Source organism: Lontra canadensis, unplaced genomic scaffold (assembly GCF_010015895.1).
Source record: "Lontra canadensis isolate GAN:19392208 unplaced genomic scaffold, GSC_riverotter_1.0 scaffold59, whole genome shotgun sequence".
In the NCBI taxonomy this organism is placed as follows: Eukaryota; Metazoa; Chordata; class Mammalia; order Carnivora; family Mustelidae; genus Lontra; species Lontra canadensis.
The window spans coordinates 5,808,740-5,830,821 of NW_022631053.1; the positions used below are offsets into that span (position 1 = coordinate 5,808,740).

General features: G+C 39.2%; 2 protein-coding genes and 1 pseudogene across 2 annotated transcripts; all 3 read right to left on the reverse strand.

Moving 5' to 3' along the window:
* Nucleotides 1-3,795: 3,795 nt before the first annotated feature.
* LOC116878810 (olfactory receptor 8S1-like) lies at nucleotides 3,796-4,719 on the reverse strand. Its single transcript, XM_032876549.1, has one exon. It carries the CDS (start codon nucleotides 4,717-4,719, stop codon nucleotides 3,796-3,798), a length of 924 nt encoding a protein of 307 aa, XP_032732440.1.
* A 10,822-nt stretch (nucleotides 4,720-15,541) lies between these two features.
* LOC116878761 lies at nucleotides 15,542-16,638 on the reverse strand (annotated as a pseudogene).
* A 3,085-nt stretch (nucleotides 16,639-19,723) lies between these two features.
* On the reverse strand, nucleotides 19,724-20,671 carry LOC116878763 (olfactory receptor 8S1-like). Its single transcript, XM_032876514.1, has one exon. The coding sequence runs from the start codon at nucleotides 20,669-20,671 to the stop codon at nucleotides 19,724-19,726; it is 948 nt and encodes a 315-aa protein (XP_032732405.1).
* Nucleotides 20,672-22,082: the final 1,411 nt, after the last annotated feature.

Consider the following 22,082-nt stretch of genomic DNA (forward strand, 5'->3'; position numbering starts at 1 on the left):
TGCTTTTGGAGACATGTCTTGAAAGAAGCTGCTGTGGCCGATGTCAAAGAGGTTACTATGTTCTCCTCTAGGATTTTGATAGATTCCTGCCTCATGTTGAGGTATTTTATTCATTTCGAGTTTATCTTTGTGTAAGAGAATGGTCGAGTTTCATTCTTCTATACATAGTTGCATATATATATATATCCCAGCTTTGTTTATTGAAGAGATTGTCTTTTTTCCACTGTATATATTTTCCTGCTTTGTTGAAGATTATTTGACCATAGAGTTGCAGGTCCATATCTAGGCTCTCTACTCTATTCCACTGGTCTATGAGTCTGACTGACTTAACTTTGCTTTGCATTACATTCTCCAGTTCCATCCATATCATGGCAAGTGGCAAGATTTCATTCTTTTTTATGATTGAGTAATATTCCAGCATACATATATACCACCTTCTCTCTCTCTCTCTCTCTTTTTTTTTTTTACATATAATGTATTGTTTGTTTCAGGTGTACAGGTCTGTGATTCATCAGGCTTACACAATTCACAGTACTCACCATAGCACATACCCTCTCAATGTCCATCACTATACCACATCCTCTTTATCCACTCATCAGTTGATGAACACTTGGGCCATTTATCTATTTTGGCTATTGTAGATAATGCTCATATAAATGTAGGGGTGCATGGATTCCTTTGAGTTAGTGTTTTTGTAGTCTTTGTAGTCCTTTATCTTAAATTAGAAAATATAGGAGTACCTGTATGGCTCAGTTGGTTAAATATCTGACTCTTGATTTGGGTTAAGATCATGATCTCAGGGTGGTGAGATCAAACCCTGCATTGGGCTCCATGCTAAGCGGGGAGTCTACTTGTTCCTCTCCTTCTGCCCTTCCCCCTGTTCTCTCTCTAAAACAAACAAACAAACAAACAAATAAATAAAATCTTTAAGAAATTTTTCAACACATAGAAGTCTGGTTTCCACCCACTACCACTCCCACTTACTGATTTTACACATTTATGAGAGAGAATATTTCAGAGCATGAGAAGCCAGTCAGTAGGTGTAGACTGCCCAGGTTTAAACTGGTCCAAACCAGTTCTCCTCAAGTCTCATCACTGAAAAATCCTTTACATTAATGTGCATTTGCCTAATATCTCTACTAACAAATTAGATTTCATGTATGAGAGATGGATTCAATTGCTCTGGGGAGCTGACCAGTTCTTTTTTTTTTTTTTAATTGATTTGACAGAGATCAGAAGTAGGCAGAGAGGTAGGCAGAGAGAGAGAGAGAGGAGGAAGCAGGCTCCCTGCAGAGCAGAGAGCCCGATGTGGAGCTCGATCCCAGGACCCTGGGATCATGACCTGAGCTGAAGGCAGAGGCTTTAACCCACTGAGCCATCCAGGTGCCCCCAAACTGACCAATTCTTAATGCAATTTTTCTACTTCCTTTCTCCTTTTAGCAATTTTAAGATTTTGAAGTCTAACACCTCTTAATATAATAGACCAACATATTCTCTAGATACTTCTAAGCAGCAAGGTCAAGCAAATGGACAATTTTCATGGAAATAGGCTTCTTCTTCTTCTTCTTCTTTTTTTTTTTAAAGATTTTATTTATTTGTTTGACAGAGAGAGACACTGGGAGAGAGGGAACACCAGCAGGGGGAGTGGGAGAGGAAGCAGACTTCCTGCTGAGTAGGGAGCCTGATGTGGGACTTGGTCCCAGGACCCCAGGATCATGCCCAGAGCTGAAGGCAGGTGCTTAACGACTGAGCCACTCAGGTGTGCCACAAATAGACTTCTTAAGGACATGCAAATAGACAATTATAAGTAGCAAAGCTGAAGGTGAGTTCATATAGAGAATATTCCCTTGTAAATCGAGGACAAAAATTACAGCATTTCTTGCTGCTTCTTTTGCCTGACATAATGGGTGTAAAAAAGCAAAACACAGGTGAAAGGAGATTGAAGTTTACCAGCTCCTCATCAAGACTTAAAGACTACTGCCTCCAGCTTTGATTTTCTTTTTCAACATTACTTTGGCTATTTGGGGTCTTTTCTGTTTCCATACAAATTTTAGAATTGCTTGTTCCAGCTCTGTGAAAAATTTTATTTTGATAGGGATTGCATTGAATGTGTAAATTGTTTTGGGTAGCATAGACATTTTAACAATATTTGTTCTTCCAATCCCTGATCATGGAATGTTTTCCCATTTCTTGTATCTTCCTCAATTTCTTTCATAAGTGTTCTATAGTTTTTAGACAATTCTGACTTGTTTCACTGCATTGGAAGGAAACTGCATAATGTTCTTAAGTAATTTGAGTGGTAGTATTGTCTGTTTTATTAAGGTGTAATTTCCTCAATCTGATACTTGTTATTATCATGAAGCATGTGGTTGAATATTGCTTAATGTTAAATACTTTGTATTAAAGAGAGAATCATTAGAATTTTTTATTGTTAAATATTTGAGGTCACAAGGGATGTTGAATTTTATTTTCATGCCTATTAAGAATCTATTAGGGTGGACATATGATTATTCACTTTAACCTACTGATTTGAGGGATCAAATCAATAACAAAGTTTGCTTGATCTTGGATTATTATTTACATTGTTATTCTTTCAGTATACTTTACACTTGATCTTAGCCAAAAGGCCAAGAAGTGATTCAGTATACTTTCAGATTCAACAGATTAATATTTCATTTAGAATTGTTGTCTATATAATCATTACAAGATGATAATATTACAGGTTTGAGTCAGAGTTACTTTAGCTCTCAAAATGCATTGAAAGCTTCCCCTATTATTCTGTACTCTAAACAATTCATATAACATTGAAGTTTGGACTCATTTGAAAAACTGTCTGTGCTTGTTCCCCTTTTGAGCTAATTCTTTGTTTTTTTTTTATTTTAATTATCCAATGGCTCAATTTTCTTTTTCTTGACTTACATATGCTTTAAAATTGAACAAAAGCCCACTTTTCAAATTTTTTGAGATGATTCTTAACATTTCCTTAAAATTTTTATTTTTTACATCTGTTGTGTTACTGTTTTTCTTTCTTTTTTTGGAATATACTCTACATGGTTATATCAAATTTTACAGAGTTTTTTGAATGACTACAATCTTAATTTACTTCCCAATTTTGTTTTTCTGTTTTCTTACTTGTTAATTTGTGCTTTTAGTTCCTTTATCTTCCTTTTCATATGTTAGTGTCTGTTATCTTTCTAATGCTTGGATTTGAGCTTTTAGAAACTTAAATTTTCAATGAATTCAATAAATTCAATGAATTCATATAAGGATAGATAGATTACAATAAAGAAATCTAAATACTGGCAATATTTTATAACTTTAGTATATCATGTTCTAATATTCATAATATTCTACATAGAGTTTTGATTGTTTTGTTGACATAGGATCTTTTTTTTTCTATTTACCAATGCTTTATTTACCAAGAGTTGGGATTTGCAAAAGTTATCTTCTATTTAATAAATGCCTCTTTTGTTTTTAGTTCTTCCTGCAACTCCTCACAGTCAGATGCCGAATCTCCTGAAATGATCATTGAATCTTTTCAACCTAATTATTTTGTTGTCTTATCAATCTGTTTTGTGGAAAATTGTCTTCACATTCTCTTCCAACCAACAGAGCACAGGATTTCCAAATAAGGAGCCCAAATCAAGAACTACTGCCTTGGAATAATAGCTAAGCTCTGTTCAGACAAGCTCTGGAATTTATCTTCCAAGTTATATGACACTATGTGTGGGAGAAGGAGGGGAGAAAAGAAGAAATGTGAAGGAACAGTCTTTGTAACTGTGTCTTTGTCACTACTTAGAGATATTTCCCCAGTGTCCTTCTCACAGCTGCCTTCATCTCTTTGTTCTTTAGGCCGTAGATGAGGGGATTCAGCAAGGGTGTGACTACACTGTACTGCAAGGAGATGAGCAAATCCAAAGAGGAGCCCAAGGGAGGCATGAGATAACAAAGAAAACCTGAGCCAAAGAACAGGGTCACTGCAATGAGGTGGGAGGAGCAGGTGGAGAAGGCCTTGTTTCTGCCTGAGGTGGAGCTAATGCTCAGAATAGTGGAGATAATAGGAGCGTAGGAGAAGAAGATTGGGAGGAATGTTCCAAGTCCATGCAATAAAATGGAAGAGAGCTGGATATTGGTAGTGATGGAGATATCAGAACACGACAGAGGGAAAAGGGCAGGCAGCTCACAAGTGTAGTGGTGTATAGTTTGGGCCTCGCAGAAGTCCAGGTTAATACCCAAAAGCACAATGATAAATGCATCGATAGAGGCCAGGCCCCATGAGGCCAGCACCAGCCTCACACAGAGCTGGCTGCTCATCACCTGGCCATAGAGCAGTGGGTGGCAGATGGCAGCATAACGGTCATAGGCCATCACTGAGAGCAGAAAGGCTTCAGTCCCTGCACCAAAAAACACAAAGAACACCTGAGTCAGGCAGCCCTCTACTGAGATAGTTTTCTTCTCAGACAGAAGGTCCTTTAGTAGCTTGGGTTCAGTGACTGAAGAGAAACAGAGGTCTAGGAAGGACAGGTTACTCAGGAAGAAGTACATGGGTGTGTGGAGGCGGGCATCAGCCCTGATTACCAGCAGCATCATCAGGTTCCCCGTCACGGTCAGGAGGTAAATCCCCAGGAAGAACACAAAGAGCAGAGCCTCGATGTGGGGGTTGTTGGACAGCCCGGTGAGAATAAACTCAGTGATGGTGCTGTGGTTCCTCCAGGCCATTTGTGGAGGGGATTTCCTTGGGATAAAATACAAAGGGGATGATACCACCTATGATTGTTTCCATTTTTTAGGGCATCATCATGTCTTCTTATACATCCCTCCCATCCTGCTTAGTTTGACCTTGTGCTCAGGTATCTCAAAGCTGCTCTCACTGGAGAGAAAAAAACTCAGGAAGAGTTTTTATCCTTTCTTGTCCAGGCTTCATGTACCTTAGAGAATTCTATTCCTGTTTCACAGGGATTTATTTGAAAAATAATATTGCTGGCTCACTTACACATTAGTGTTATTCACTTTTTGTTGCATGCTCCAAAGTTCAGAGAGACTGTGGACTCTGAGAAACAAACTGAGGGTTTTGGAAGGGGGATGAGGGGATGGGTGAGCCTGGTGGTGGGTATTAAAGAGGGCACGTATTGCATTGAGCACTGGGTGTGGTGCATAAACAATGAATCTTGGAACACTGAAAAAATAAAAAATAAAAAAAAGAGAAAAGAAATCCTTACAATAATGTTTCAAAAACCATTATATAACATATCTACAGCAAACCATTATATAACATATCTACAGCAAACCATTATGTAACATATCTACAGCAAATAAACCTTTTCTCCTCTCTTCATTCTTTTCATTCAAAAAAATCCAAGTCTTCTTACTTCCTAAACAGCGTGTTAAACTTAATAGTACTTTTTTTTTTTGGTATGCAGAGTATAAAAAAAATTCCTATCTGTTTTCATGCATGGAAATTTCCCCCATTTTACCCTGGAGGAAGATGATATTGAGCCCTGTTGAGACCTGTAGAAGAGCCAGGAAATGAATTCCCTAGTTTTCTCCTAATTCTCATCCCAGTGTCTAGGCCTGGTTCCAGGAATGAAGAATACTTTTCTTCCCCTGACATTCAGATTTTCTTATTTGTCCTTAACCTATATTTTTGCCTTTTTGGCCCATTTTGATACTAGAAAGGCCTATTTATTTTTGTGTCTTTGATTATATTGTTCTCCTTTCAGATGTTCTTCTTCTTTATTCCACTGACCTGCATTTTCAACTGCCTTCCAGCATCCCCTCAAATCCTGCTATTTCCTTGTCAAGTGTACTTAAAAACCTGATTCTATTAACAAATCCATCAGCCCAAGCTCAAGCTCACCTTCGATACAAGTCTAGGTTACCTGTGTGCCTGGAGCAAACAGTGCAATGTCTTCCTTGGTGTGTGACCTCAGCTAGATCCAGTGGTGGTGAAGTATAAACAGCTGGAGGATTTACTTTTGAGGATCTTGCATGGATAAAATTATAAACAGTGTTGAAAGCAAACATTTTGCTTGGAATCTACTCAACTGAAGTGGAAAGGTAAGTTTCTTTTATGCTTTTCAAAGATTTGGAGAGCACCAAGGATTTGTGGATAGCTCTATTCTGAAAATAGTTTCCAGTTTTCTACTTTTACTCATAAGGCAGTGCCTGACCACAGTATCTTTGCGGAGTTCAGGTTCTCATCTAAGAAGACCAGCATTTTTGCAAAACTATTTTTCATTAGTGTGCTAACATCCACACTTTGTGTGGATGATGGCAACAGCTATTTTTGTCATATGATTTTGGGATCTCACCCTTCTCACCATCCTAAACAGCAAATCAAATGGACTCCAGGGATTTCTTTAATGACCAAGGACAAAGTCTTCCATTCAATTCCAGATTACATTCCAAGCATGAAAATGCATCTATTTTAAACAAGAAAATGAATATTAGCTTTCATTTACTGTTTAGAATGAAAGACATTTTCAGCTTTATTTCATACTGACATTAAGAGTCACTGATGTCAGATTTACACGAGGTTGAGGACAAAAGACTAAAATTAAACAAGGGGTAATTGAAAGGGTAAAATATGTAAATACGAGGATTTCAGAAGTGTTCTAGAGTTTTTGGCTATATTTGGAAAGAATAAGTGAATGAAGGGTATGTTTGGAAGGTCAGTTTCCAAATGGTTTGAGGCTTCCAGGGGCTGGATGCCCTGTTCTGACCTTATGTGCATGAGGAAGAATTTGAAAGGGGTGAAGGATATCAGTACTGGAAGCAGGAGGGACCAAAAGGTCAATGTAACCCACTCGAAACTATTCGCATAGCTGTCCTCTCCAGTATCTCTCATACTATTCATATTTTCACAGTGATGACTAGATTGGAAGGTTGTTCTAGTAACTGAAAAAAATACAAATAGAAGGTTATTGCAAGCAAGGGAATAAGCAGTTTCAATGAGTCAACATCTATTTCCGATATTCTCATTTCATTCCAGATGTCAACTTTCTGCAGTCTTTTTGGGATCCTGATGCATAAGAGGATTTATGCCTAGACTGTGAGATGTCCCTTTCACAAAGTTATGAGGAAGTGAAGACAGATCTTTCTCATATCTTGTCCAAGGCAGCTGGGATAAATGAACATTTTCAGGAACAGAGACATTAGGGTCCAATCTAGGGAAGAAAGTGGCCTAGGAAGGGGTGGGAAGTTTCCACCACAAACTTAGGAGAGAGGAATAGGTTGAACAGGAGTCTCAGGATTTAGCAGTAGTGGGATGTATTAGAAAGTTCTAGGGGATGGGGTCAAGGTGGGGCATAGTGAGCAAAATTAAAACACACATAGAACTTTCTAGGAATTAAAAATGGAGGGATAACAGATATGTTGAAGGATATTACCATACTCCGGGCTTTTCCTGGAGGAGGCAGCTCCTGTGCGTTCTGCTTTCCCATTCAGACAGACACATCATAGATAAAGTCTCCCCATAAGAGAACCTACGCCTGACTCTTGACAGAACAGATAGTTTTATCTTCTTGCTGTCAGAGGGTATTAGACATTAGAATAGTTCAAACTTTACAAACACTGAGGATAACAGGATATCAAGATCATTTCCTGAATACCTGAACCTAGAGTGGTGTCATTCCGCAATGCAGGCCACTATCCGGAAGGACAAGAATGGTATCTCTAAAGAAGCTCATATTTTCAACTGGCATATACTTCATTAAAACTTCCTCACCTGATTTTGGATCTAGCAACCTGCCATCTCATTTATTTCCTCTGTGATTCTGAATACTATCTTAAGAATACTACTTAAAGAAATAACAATCTAACACAACCAATCAGAGACCATCTGTAGTTACATAGCGTTGCGCTGGGTTTGGCACCCAGGGGAAGCTGGGCCAATGCCTTGTATTCTCTGAGGTCTAGTCTGAAACCAAGTTCTGGACTCAACTAATTAACACAGTTTGCAGTTAACTAGAAAGGTAAGCAGAGGAGTATTTGAAATTTCTGAATTGGAGCAATTATTTAAAGCCAAAAAGAGAATTTTATTAGGCTGGTTGGGCCTGGAGAAGGAAGAATAAGAAAAGGATTTTTAAATCTCTCTCTCTCTCTCTCTCTCTCTCTATATATATATATATATATATATGTATATATTCTAATATTTGTTGAGGATTTTTGCATCTATGTAATTTTCTTTTCTTGTAGTGTCTTTGGTTTTGGAATCATAATGCTGGCCTTATAAAATGAATTTGGAAGTGTTCACTCCTCTTCTATGTTTTGGGAAGAGTTTGAAAAGAATTGTCATTAATTCCTTAAATGTCTGGTAAAATTCACTAGTGAAATCATATGGTATTGGACTTTTTTTGTTGACTAGTTTTTTTGTGTCCAGCTTCAACATTTGGAATTTAAGCAACATACCTTTTTTAGTTGGATATAATTGACATGTAACATATTTTTCAGGTGCACAGCATAATGATTCAATATTTGTATATATTATGAAATGATCACCACAGTAAATGTAGTTAACATCTCACTATACATAGCTATAAAAATGTTTCTCCTTGAGAATTTTTAAAATCTACTCTCTGTAACTTTGGAATATACAATAAAGCATTTTTAATAAGATTTTATTTATTCATTCATGAGCACGAGAGAAACAGAGGCAGAGGCAGAGGGAGACGCAGGCTCCACAAGAAGCAGGGAGCCCAATGTGGGACTCAGTCCCAGGACCCTGGTATCATGACTTGAGCTGAAGGCAGACGCTTAACCATCTGAGCCACCCAGGTGCCCATGGTATTCTTTATTATAGTCACCAGGCTGTACATTACATACCCAAGATCTATGTATTTTATCTCTGGAAGTTTGTACCTTTGACCACCTTCACCTGTTTTGCTCATTCTCTACTCTCTGGCCTCTGGCAACCACCAATCTGCTCTCTATATCTATGAGGTTTTTTTAAAAATAGAAATATATTTGACATATAACATTGTGTAAGTTTAAGATGTATAATATATTAATTTGATACATTTATATAATATGATTGCCATTATAGTGATAATTTGCACCTCTGTCACAGTACGTAATTATAATTTCTTTTTAGTGTTTGGAATAGTTAGGTTTAAGTGTCTAAGCTAGTTTGATGATTATAGTACAATATTGTTGTTTGTATTTACTGTGCTGTGTATTAGATCACTAGGATTTATTTACTATTTGTTGGAAGGTTTTATCTTTAATTTCTTTTCTTTTTTTTTTAAAGTAGGCTCCATGCCCAACATGGGGTTTAAACAAATGACCCTGAGATCAAGAGTCACATGTTTTACCAACTGAGCCAGCCAGGCACTCCTCATGTTGTATCTTTATTTATTTATTTATGTTTATTTATTTATTTATTTTTAAAAGATTTTATTTATTTACTTGACAGACAGAGGTCACAAGTAGGCAGAGAGGCAGGCAGAGAGAGAGGAGGAAGCCCCTGATGTGGGGCTTCACCCAGGACCCTGGGATCAAGACCTGAGCCCAAGGCAGAGGCTTTAACCCACTGAGCTACCCAGGCACCCCCATGATGTATCTTTAAACAACATCTGTCTTATCTCCCCATCTCCCATTTTCTGGCAATCATCATTTACTCTCTTTTTTGTGTGTGGCTTTTTAAGATTCTATATATAAGTGGTATCATACAGTACCTGTCTTTCTATTTCTGACTTATCTCACTTAACATAAAGTGCTCAAGAGGCATTTATGTTGTTACAAATGGTACGATGTCCTTTCTTATGGCTGGATAATATTCCATTGTATACATACACAACATATTCCTTATCCATTTCTTTTTTTTTTAAGATTCTATTTATTTATTTGCAAGAGAGAGAGAGAACACATGAGACAGAGGGAGAGGGAGAAGCAGATACCTCACTGAGCAGAGAGCCAGACATGGGGCTCAATCCCAGGACCCCAGGATTATGACCTGGGCTGAAGGTGGATGCCTAACCAACTGAGCCTCTCAGGTGCCCCTATCCATTTATTCCTTGATGGACACTTAGATTATTCCCATATCTTAACTATTGTGAATAATGCTGCAGTAAACATAAGATTGCATATATCTCTTTGATATCCTATATTCATTTCCTTTAGGTAGATACCTAGAAGTGGAATTGTTGGATTATATGGTAGATCCATTCTTAATTTTTTTGAGAAACCTCATATTGTTTTCCATAGTGGCTGAACCAGTTCATATTCTCATAACATAAATACCCTACATTTGGTAATAGCTACCAAAAATGACATGAAACACCCTTTTCAAGGCCTAGTAAGAGACAACAGAACCTGTGATGCTACTACTAGTTATCATCAGCCCTCTCCTTTCCCTGGCTGTACACAAAGTTAGGGATTGGAACAAATTGGGGACAGGTGTTCATTTCATTGGCCTTATTGGGAATTTAGTGTTTGTGGTGAGAAGTTATTTCCTTCTTTTCTCATAGGGGAAAGTAAGATTGCTTTTCTTTTGTAGAATCCAAATAAATGGGGTCCTAAGAGAAGAGCTCACAAAACAGGAAATGCCTGGAAGCAGAATAGACTGAGATCTCATTCCTCTGTTAGAATCTACTTCAGCAGTAGACTTGCTGATCTTTCCTCTGTTCCTCTCTGAGCCATAGAGAGAAGAATTGGGAAAGGTGACAGATGAGAAGGGTGTGGGGTGGGTGTGAAGGGTCTGGGGTGTGTGGAAATACAGCAGCCAGCCTACCCACTCTTTGGTATGGCAAGGATGATGCATGAATTTCCTTGGTTGGGGGCATGTGGGGAGTCAATTTGTCATCCCGGTAGATAGCTGACTTTGGACTCTAATTCTTACATCTAAAGTTGTTTTTAGGGGAGGATCCCTCAACAGCAGGAGGCTGTGGAGTGCTGCTAGTATAGGAGAAGAGTCAGGAGAGAGTAGAATAAAATAGGATTCAAGTCTTCTGAGTCAGGGAACTGTGCACTGAGGAGGATCAGTGGGATCTTAAAAAGAGCTCCAATGTGCCTCCACCTGAGTTGGTTTGTATGATGGCTGTCCTGAGGTCATTCTTTCGGTCAGTCACTGCTAACTTGAAAACAAGTGACAATCAACAGTAAGAAAATAACAACAGGGCAAATTACAGAAAGTCATTTGTTTTGTTCCCTCTGTCTTTTTTTGTCCCCCAGACTGGGGAAATTGGCCTTGAAGATGTGGTAGAGGGGATGTGTCCACGCCAGATTAGGCCTCTTCAGAACAGTGAGATCCCAGCTCAAACCTGCATTTGGGGAAGGAGAGGAGTGAGACTTCAGTGAAATATATGTCTTAAGTTAGAATATACATATATTAAACAAAGTGATATAGAACATTAAGGTTCTGCTGATATGTCTTTTAAATGTAAGAAAATGGAGATTATACAGCCAGTTGAATTAAGTAACTGAAAAAAAAACAGTTTCATGTGTGTTTGCCATGGAGTTGAGACTTCTCAATAAATGTATTACATTAAAATCTTTTTTTAGATGATTTTATTTATTTATTTAACAGAGAGATAGCACAAGTAGGCAGAGCAGCAGGCAGAGGGAGAGGGAGAAGCGGGCTCTCCGTGGAGCAGGGAGCCTGATGTGGGACTCAATCCCAGGACCCTGGGATCATGACCTGAGCCAAAGGCAACCACTTAACCAACTGAGCCACCCAGGCACCCTACATTAAAATCTTTATGTACAAGAGGCATTAGAAGAAAATATACCTAAGTATGGGTGATGGAATTATTTTTTGATAATTATCATCTTTTCTTTAACATAACTGTTTTCTTATTGCAACTTAAAAATTAGAAATAAAAATGTATTATTAATTAACACGTGATTCATTACCTGATATATTTTGTGATAACATATGTTTATGAAAAAATAAAGTAAAATGGAGTGACAGTGTTTTAACCTATTAATCAAAATGCTGCAGGGTCCTCTGGCACAGGTCAAGAAAGAATTCTTCTTCTTCTTCTTCCTTTTTTTTTTTTTTTAAGATTTTATCTATTTATTTGGGAGAGAGAATGTGCATGACAGAGAGCTAGACAGAGCATGAGCAAGGGAAGAAGCAGACGGAGAAGCAGACTCCCCACCAAGAAGGCAGTTTGCTGCAGTGCTGGATCACAGGACCTTGGGACCATTACTGGAACTGAAGGCAGATGCTTAACCAACTGCACCACCCAGGTGCTCCAAGAAAGAATTCTTGAGACATTCTATGGTGCAACTTAGTAAGTTTATTTAAGTAGCACTGGAACAGGACCTGTAGACAGAAAGAGCTGCACTTGCTGTGTGAGGCTGGTAGTTATTATTATTATTATTTTAAAATTCAATTGGCCAATATTTAGTACATCATTAGTTCAGATGTAGTGTTCAATAATTCATCAGTTGCCTATAACACCCACTGCTCATCACATCATGTGCCTGCCTTAATGCTCATCACCCAATTACACCATTCTCCCACCCCACATCCCTCCAGCAACCCTAAGTTTGTTTCCTATAGTTAAGAGTTTTTCATGGTTTTTCTCCCTGTCTGATGACTTCCCATTCAGTTTTTCCTCCCTTTTCCTATGATTCTCTGCACTGTTTCTTATATTTCACATATAAGTGAAACCATATGATAATTGTCTTTCTCTGATTGACTTATTTTGCTTGGCATAATACCCTCCAGTTCCATCCATGTCAATGTAAATGGTAAGTATTCATCCTTTTTAATACCTGAGTAACATTCCACTGTATATATGTACCACATCTTCTTTATCCATTCCTCTGTCGATGGACATCTGGGCTCTTTCTATATTTTGGCTATTGCGGACATTGCTGCTATGAACATTGGAGTGCAGGTGCCTCTTCAGGTCACTACATCTGTATCTTTGGGGTAAATACCCAGTAGTGCAATTGCTGGTAAGATAGATCTATTTTCAACATTTTGAGGAACCTCCATGCTGTTTTCCAGAGTGGCTGCACCAGCTTGCATTCTCCCCAACAGTATAGGAGGGTTACCCTTTCTCTGCATCCTCATCAGCATTTGTTGTTTCCTGATTTGTTAATTTTAGCCATTCTGACTGGTGTGAGGTGGTATCTCATTGTGGTTTTGATTTGTATTTCCCTGATACTGAGTGATATGGAACATTTTTTCATGTGTCTTTTGATCATTTATATGTCAACTTTGGAAAATGTCTGTTCATGTCTTCTGCCCATTTCTTGACTGCATTATTTGTTTTTTGGGTGATGAGTTTGATAAGTTCTTTATAGATCTTGGATATCAGCCCTTTATCTGATATGTCATTTGCAAATGTCTTCTCCCATTATGTAGGTTGTCTTACCCAGAAATGGACCCTCAACTCTACGGCCAACTAATCTTCGACAAAGCAAGAAAGAGTATCTGATGGAAAAAGGACAGTCTCCTTAATCTCACGAAACAAACTGAGGGTTGCTGAGGGGTGGGGGAGCCAGGTAGGGTGGCTGGGTTAGAGACACTGGGGATGGCATGTGCTACCGTGAGTGCTGCGCTGATGATTCACAGACCTGTACCCTGGGGCAAGTAATACATTATATGTTAACAAAAAGAAAAAAGAAAAAGAAAAAGAAAAAGGACAGTCTCTTCAATAATTGGTGCTGGGAAAATTGGACAGCCACTTGCAGAAGAATGAACCTGGACCATTTCCTTACACCACACACAACAACAAACTCAAAATGGATGAAAGACCTCAATGTGAGACAGGAATCCATCAAAATCCTAGAGGAGAACACAGGCAGCAACCTCTGTGACCTTGCCCACAACAACTTCTTACTAGACATGCTTCCAAAGGCAAAAGAAAGAATGAACTATTGGGACTTCATTAAGATAAAAAGCTTCTGCACAACAAAGGAAGCAGTCAAGAAAACTAAAAGGCTGGTGGTTATCTGCTTAATCAAAGAGAAGAGGGACTGCAGGGAGTATCAGATTACAAAAGTTTCCTCACATTTGTTTGAATCTGTACTCCTAAAACTACTTTTGCAACATTCTTTCGGTGCTTATCATTAGTTCAATAGTAACTACCAGTGAGATATGAAGGCAGTTGTGAAACCCTTAAAGAATGTAGCAACCTGGGGTGCCTGGGTGGCTCAGTGGGTTAAAGCCTCTGTCTCTGGTTCAGATCATGATTCCAGGGTCCTGGGATGAGCCCTGCATCGGGTTCCCCGCTCAGCGGGGAGCCTGCTTCCTCCTCTCTCTCTCTCTCTGACTGCCTCTCTGCCTACTTGTGATCTCTGTCAAATAAATAAATAAAAATCTTTAAAAAAAAAAGAATGTAGCAACCAGCATGTATTTGATCCTTACCAAAACTATGCAAACTGTAAGTCCTCCTTCCTGACTAAGGGTTAACATTTTCCTGCTTCTGTCCCTCATCAATAACAAGTATTTTAGGAGTGTCATTATTGTTAGACAGAAAATAACATCGAACAAGTATAAGTTATCACACTTAAAACAATCTATTTTGAGGAAAATCATAAATAGTATAGAAAAATTTCTCAGAAGATACAAATTTGGTGAATTATATAACACATACTGTCTATTTCATAATGCATGCTAGAATATATGAAAAGGAAATTACTCCAAAACAATTGACTAGAACCCCTTGCATTCCCCAAGTGGGCTAAGTGGAAAAAACAAAGCTTGAAGGAGGTTAATTGTTGCAGAGGGCTGCATTTTCCTGTTTCACCCTAGAAGGGGTGACATTTTCCCTCGTTTTGAAACTCTCAAGTAACAGAATCAATAGAGTTCTTTGTATCACCCAAATCACTGACCTGCCTGATGGTGCTGCCCTGAATTTTAGTGCTTTTGTTTATCTGCAAGGGCTTCTTCATTAAAGCACCAAGGCCCCCACAGACCCCAAGTTTATAACTTTTCTTTCCCTGAGATTCAACAGTTTTTGGTGAAATCTTATGGTTTTCATGCCTTTCTGTACATTTAATCCTAAAAAATAATCCAGTACACACACACATTGTTTTATTCAGTGTCAATGAAACAGTAATACAGTGTCAATGAAACAGGAATAAATTATGATTAAAACGTTTAATCAAGATGACTATATATTCCATTGATCAGCCTTTGAGCAGGATTTAATCTGAACCACCTTCTCCTACCCTCGCCCTACCCTCAAGATATCTGTGTGGCTTGGGGCACCTGGGTGGCTCGGTGGGTTGGGCCTCTGCCTTCGGCTCAGGTCATGATCCCAGAGTCCTGGGATCAAGCCCCGCATCGGGCTCTCTCTCAGTGGGGAGCCTGCTTCCCCTCTCTCTCAGCCTCCCTCTCTGCCTACTTGTGATCTCTATCAAATAAATAAATAAAAATCTTAAAAAAAATAAAAAAAAAGATATCTGTGTGGCTCTTTCTTAAGCTCTTCTGTGGTGTCTTTTAGCATCTAAAACAACGGGCCATCAGAAAGATTGTAGTATCAACTCAACAGATATCCTGAAGCCTGTAGTTCTTTCCTTATTGATCATCTTTTTGTAGCTTGCTACCTGTGCCATTACAAACATTTTCCCAAGGTTCTTTTCAGAGCTGCCTTTTTTTTTCTTTGTTTTTCAGGCTGTAGATGAGGGGATTCACTAGAGGAGTGACCACACCATATTGTATAGAGAAGATCAGCTCCAGATCCTGAGGTTGGCATTAGATGACGGGGGAAAGCCGAGCCATTGAGGAAGCTCACTGCAGTGAGGTGGGAGGAGAAAGTGGAGAAGGCCCTGCTTCTGCCTGCGGTGGAGCTGATGCTCAGGATGGTGGAGACAATGTGCACATAGGAGATGAAGATCAGGAAGAATGTACCAAAGCCATGCAGGAGTGTGAAACAGACTAGGACAGTGAGGTTGGCAGAGACATCAGAGCAGGACAAAGGGAAGAGGGAGGGCAGCTCACAGCTGTAGTGATGGATGGTATGGGCCACACAGAAGTTCAAGTTCATAGCCAGGAAGATGTTGATAAGTTTATCCAGGAAACACAGGGCCCGTGAAGCCTATAACAGCTTCATACACAGCTGGCTGCTCACTGTAGAGCAGAGGGTGACAGATGGCGGCATAGCAGTCATAGGCCATGGCAGAGAGCAGTAAAATTTCTTTTTCTGCAAAGTCAACTGCAAAGAAGGCTCGAGTCAGGCATCCCTCTATTGAAATGATTTCCTATTTATTTATTTATTTTTAAGATTTTATTTATTTATTTGAGAGAGAGACAGTGAGAGACAGCATGAGAGAGGAGAAGGTCAGAGGGAGAAGCAGACTCCCTGTGGAGCTGGGAGCCCGATTCGGGACTCAGTCCTGGGACTCTGGGATCATGACCTGAGCTGAAGACAGTTGCTTAACCAACTGAGCCACCCAGGCGTCCCGATTTTTCCTTTTAGACGGGAGGTTCTCCTGAAGCTTGGACATAGTGACTGAAGAAAAGCAAAGATCCAAGAAGGAGAGGTGACTCAGGAAGAAGTATATGGGTGTGCGGAGGTGAAAATCAGTTCTGATCACCAGCAGCAATGGCAGGTTCCCCACTAGGGTCAGGAGGTAAATCCCCAGGAAGAGAGCAAAGAGCAGTACCTGGACATTGAGGTCTGCAGGCAGCCCAAGAAGGATAAAATCAGTGATTGTGCTGTGGTTTCTCAAGGCCATTTAGAGAGCATGTTTCCTAGAAATAAATATAGAATGGACTCAAAACTTGTCTTGATTACACCCAATTACAGAGTTAAGGACCCTCTTTTAGGTATACGCTCCTAATTATTTAGGTTTCATATATGCCTTTATTGACTATCTAGAATCCCTTCTTCCCCATCTGGTATTTGGTTTCAAACTCACTGTGATATTTCCATATAGCTGTTAATTTACTTTAAAGCCTGTAGAGGAAATTTGTGATTTTGTTCAGATCTAGTCCATGATCAGTTTTTTTCTGTGTCCTTCAACTGGACACTGTTTTATTAGCAGTGTTCTGGGCATATTTTATACATTGTAGCAGAGTTGCTAAGGGGCTGTTTTGGCATTTATTTTCTCTTCTCCATTTTCCAACCTGTTCTTGCCCCATTTCAAAACCCTCCTAAGATTCATAATAGCTTAATAGTATCATTTTGTCTTTCCATAGCTTTTTATCACTGATAATACACATTAACATATAATGTTGATCTTTTGGGACAAGATTAAAAGATGAGTGTGTGTGTGTGTGTGTGTGTGTGTGTGTGTATTTTTAAAAAGAAAACAGAAGCTCCATATGGCATCGCTTAGCTTAAGACCTCATGTCAGTATGCCAACACATAATGTATTAATACATAACCTAAATCCTAATTGCAGTTTCAACTTCCCAGAAAGGTAAACTTCAGCCAGTCAGCATGGAAATTTCTTGATCAACACTAAGAAATTTACTGGTAGCCCTCTTCTGTTCTCTTTAGGAAGGCAACTTTGCCTAAAACAATGGACTCTTTCCTAATAATTTCCTTTTTTCCACTTTCTGTCTACCTTTGAAAAATCTTCCTTTTGGAACTCCCCTCTACATCCTAGAGAGAATGTTGCCTGATTCATGAATCAATTAATAAAACCAAGTAGATCTTTAAAATTTACTCAGTTGATTTTTGTTACTTAAATATATGTGTGCATGTGTGTGTATATATTACACAGATATCAAGCATACATTATACATATACATATCAAAACACATTAAAGTTACTGAATAAAAACAAATCTGGTATCCTAGCGGAGTGTGGTGTGGTAGCTTAGAGAAAATGCTTTTGGGTATGCAGATTGTGTAATAAAACATTTTCTTTGCATAGTATGCATGAGGTAGTGAGCTATTCCATTCAAGTGTGTACTCTTCAAAATTTTGTTGACATATTAACTCCATTGTGCTTATGTTAACTGCAGGATAAGAGATAGTCATGAACACCTAAAGGTTCCTTAGTGACTCTGCTGGGGTTGTTATTGTTATCTTGGATAATAATCCAGTCAAGACCAACTATTTCTAGTACTCAAGCAAGAAGCAAACAGGAAAATACGTTGAAGATGATACAGAATGTTGAAATGGGCTGAAACATGTTTGCCTTATATGAAAATCCAAAGTTTGATCATTATAGCTGGAAAGAGAATGTTTTCAAGAAGAATTGATAATTGGCAAAAATGGCTTAGACAAATATCCTTTAGGTAGAAAGTCAGTGGAGTTCTGCAGAGGGTGGCTTGAGGGCACCAGGTGGGCACATAAAGAAGGGGCATAAAGAAGTGGGAGGCGTGAAGACAGACAAGAAGGACCACAGGGCTTATGGTCCTCCAAAGTGGAAAGAGGTTATCATAGACCTTGTATAGGGACATATTTCTCTATTTTGGTTTCATTTTAAATTCAGGGCAGAAGTCTTTCTTCATGATCAGTCCCAGGCGCTGATGCAGTGAATTCCCTACATCCATACATATTCTGGGAAAAACAGATGTTCTGTTTTTCAGAACAGCTTCTGAAAGTTGACAGCTTCTCAGTGATCTCCCTCTCCAAACTGAATCCTTCCCCATCTCTATGTAGCACTATTTGCTCATACTGGGTCCTCTCCCTTTCCCCACCTCTCCTCTCTGCTCTCCTCATCATTCTACCTTTACTCCATTTTATGCCCTGTTTTTATAGTAGGAGTGTTTTGTTTATATGTTTACTTGCTGTGAAAGGCAGAATTCTAGAGATGGCCATTTAAGATTCCTGCTCCGTAGTTCTTCAAACATGAATCTAGGGACTGCTGTGAAGGGATTTTGTAGATGTAATGAAAGTCCCAAATCAGTTGACCTTAAAATACAAGATTATACAGGTGGGCCTAATCAGCTCTTTAGAAGCAGAGAATTTTCTGCAGATGGTAGAAGAAGAGGACATGAGGGAGATTCAGAAAGTAAGAAGTAGGTGATACATTGTTTTGAAAATGGAGAGGACCATGTGAGAAGTGAAGGGGCCTCAATAAGGAGAAAATGATCCCCATTCAACAGCCAGCAAGGAAACAGGGACCTCACACCTACATTTTCAAGGGATCAAATTCTGTCAACAACCTGAACCTCCAGAGCCTGTGGAGAAGAGCCCAAGTGAGTCAGCACTTTGATTTTGGTCTTGTGAGACCCTAAACAGAGAACTCAATGGCATTTGCTTCACTTTCTGACCTAGAGAACTTCAAGGTAATAAATGGATGTTATTTTAATTTGCTGAAGTTTTGGTAACTTTTCATGGAAATAACAGAAATCAATAGAGACTAGTATACCTAGTAAATTGTGACTTCATTCTGTTGGCCACATTTTCTATTTCTGCCTATTTCCAGAGACCTTACCACAACCTGTGACCCTTTCTTCCACCCCATAAACCCCAAGTCTTTGTTTCCCTTTTCTAGAGACCCAGAATCTACTATTCCTATGAAATCTTTCCCTAGACACATTAATTCAAATTAAACATTCAGGACACAAAATATTTCAGGGTTTATCCTATTTGAATGATTTTAAGAAATGTGAATCATGAATTGACTTAACAACTTAAGTAAATCTATGAAGCTGAGAAAGTTTTCTGACTTATGTGCTCTGTGTCTAAATAGGATTGATTCTGAGCCATAGAAAACAAAATAGCTTCTAGCACTTTCCTTGATAATGTTTAAAAAGGGAGAATCAACAATGCACATTGTAACAGGCGACAAAACAGGAAATCAGGAACTTAATGTCAAACATGAGATTTCTTGCCGCAGTTCTATTTTATGTTTATTTCATGTTATATCTCTTCTGTGCCCAGACATTGTAAATATTTTATCATCATTCTTCTCAGAGCTTCTTTCACCTCCTTGTTCTTCCAGCTGTAGATGAGTGGATTCACCAGGGGAGTGATTACACTATACTGTATGGAAAGGATCAACTCCAGAGGTGAGCCTGAGGTTGGCATGAGATAGCGAACAATGGCTGAGCCGTAGAACAGTGTCACTGCAGTGAGGTGGGAGGAGCAGGTGGAGAAGGCTTTGCTTCTGCCTGTGGTGGAGCTGATGCTCAGGATGGTGGAGAGAATTCGAACATAAGAGAAGAAGATCAGGAGGCAGGTGCCAATGGCATGCAGGAGGGCAGAGCAGAGTAGCACTGCAGAGTTGGTGGAGACATCAGAGCAGGAGAGAGGGAAGAGGGAAGGCAGCTCACAGGAGTAGTGGTGGATGGTTTGAACCTCACAGAAGTCCATATTCAAAGCCAGGAGGATGTTCACGAGTGCATCCAGAAAGGCCACGACCCAAGAGCCCCATACCAATCTCTCACATAGCTGTTTATTCATTACCTGTCCATAGAGCAGAGGGTGGCAGATAGCAGCATAGCGGTCATAGGCCATTACTGAGAGCAGGCAAGCCTCAATCCCTGTAGTGGCAAACACAAAGAAGACCTGAACCAGGCAGCCCTCTACTGAGATGGCTTTCCTCTGAGACAGGAGGTTCTCCAGCAGCTTGGGCACGGTGACTGAAGAATAGAAGAGGTCTTGGAAGGAGAGATGGCTCAGGAAGAAGTACATGGGTGTGTGGAGGTTGGAATCTGTATGGATCACAAGTATTATCAGCAGGTTCCCCAGCAGAGTGAGAAGGTAAATTATCAGGAACAGAAAAAAGAGCAGAACCTGGACATGGGGGTCAGCAGACAGCCCAAGAAGGATGAACTCTGTGATGCTGCTGTGATTCATTGAGGCCATTTATGGTCACTGTTCTTTAGAGAAAAATTAGGAAGAGGATTGAAATCTCTTTCAGTTTCCAGAAGGCATCACTCTTTGCTATTTATTCCCTATATCTTTCCCTATATATTCCTTCCTGCTTGGTCTGATCTCCATTTTCAATAGCCCTCACACCTGCCTTCAGTAGTTCCATGGAGTCCTTCTCCTTTCTGGCTCTCTGCTGTGCTGTCTCTGAGCTCTGGATCAGCCCCACTGGGGACTTTTCCATAATAAAGCTAATATGCAAGGGTATGATTGACTCTGCAGGCCTACCAGAGAACTTCCCCATGACTAAATTACACAATCCTTTAGCTGGGTCCTTGTATTCCACCACATTTATCATCTTTTAGGAATTCCAGCAGATATCCTGAGGAGGATGAGGCAGATCTTGGCTCACCTCTATTACCTCGTCTTTATTCCCTTCTTCAAAACTCTCCATGGTTCATTAATTAATTAATTAACAATAATGTTAATTATGTTAATGCTAATAATGCTAATTAACAATAGCAGAGTTGTGTTTGTATAGCAGTTTGTCTTGCACAAATGACTTCCACCCATATTTTCCACTGTGTGTGTGTGTGTGTGTGTGTGTGTGTGTTTGTACAGAGGATATTGAAACAAGAGACTGAACTCATTTCATAGGTGAGCACAGTGATCCTAGAACTTGTCTAGATCCCTACACCAATCAGTTCTTTGAACAACAAGGAACTGAATGCTGCATTTGGTTGTAGGATAAGAGATTGCCTGCTATATAACCTGCTTAGAGAAAAAGCCAAACTCCCTGGTTTGGATTTCAAAGTGTTAATCACTCAAGGTTCTCTAGATGCTCTACTGCTGAGGTCAGATAGCTTTGCTTGTTGTCCATCACTCCTGTTTTCTCTCATTTGATTTAGGCTGATGTATTTTGTGTTCCTATTAATTGATTTACATCTTATATACCTTGGAATTCCCACCTTATTTATCACCTATTCCATGAGTTCTTCTTTGATTATTCCCTTCTCCATTCTCACATAAATCTCTGGGAAAATCATCATGAACCACATTTTTGCAGATGATGAAAATAAAGCTAAATAAGCTAATTCAAGATTCTAATTAATCTCTAATCTAAGGTCTTAAAACCTCATCTGCTTCCCTTTTCTGTGTAATATTTCATCAACACACCATAAGCTTTGCCATTTTTTTGTATTCCTAGTTTGAGTATTATTTCTTGTGTCTACAATGAGAATGCAGTTTCATGGAGGGTGGGAATGATTTTCTAACTCACCCCCCCATCAATATCTAATAGACCTTAAGTAAATCATTGTTAACTAATCCTAACAAAAATTGTTTGTTAAGACTAACAAAAAATTGTTTGTTAAACAAAAATTGTTTGTTAACTAATCTTAACAAAAAT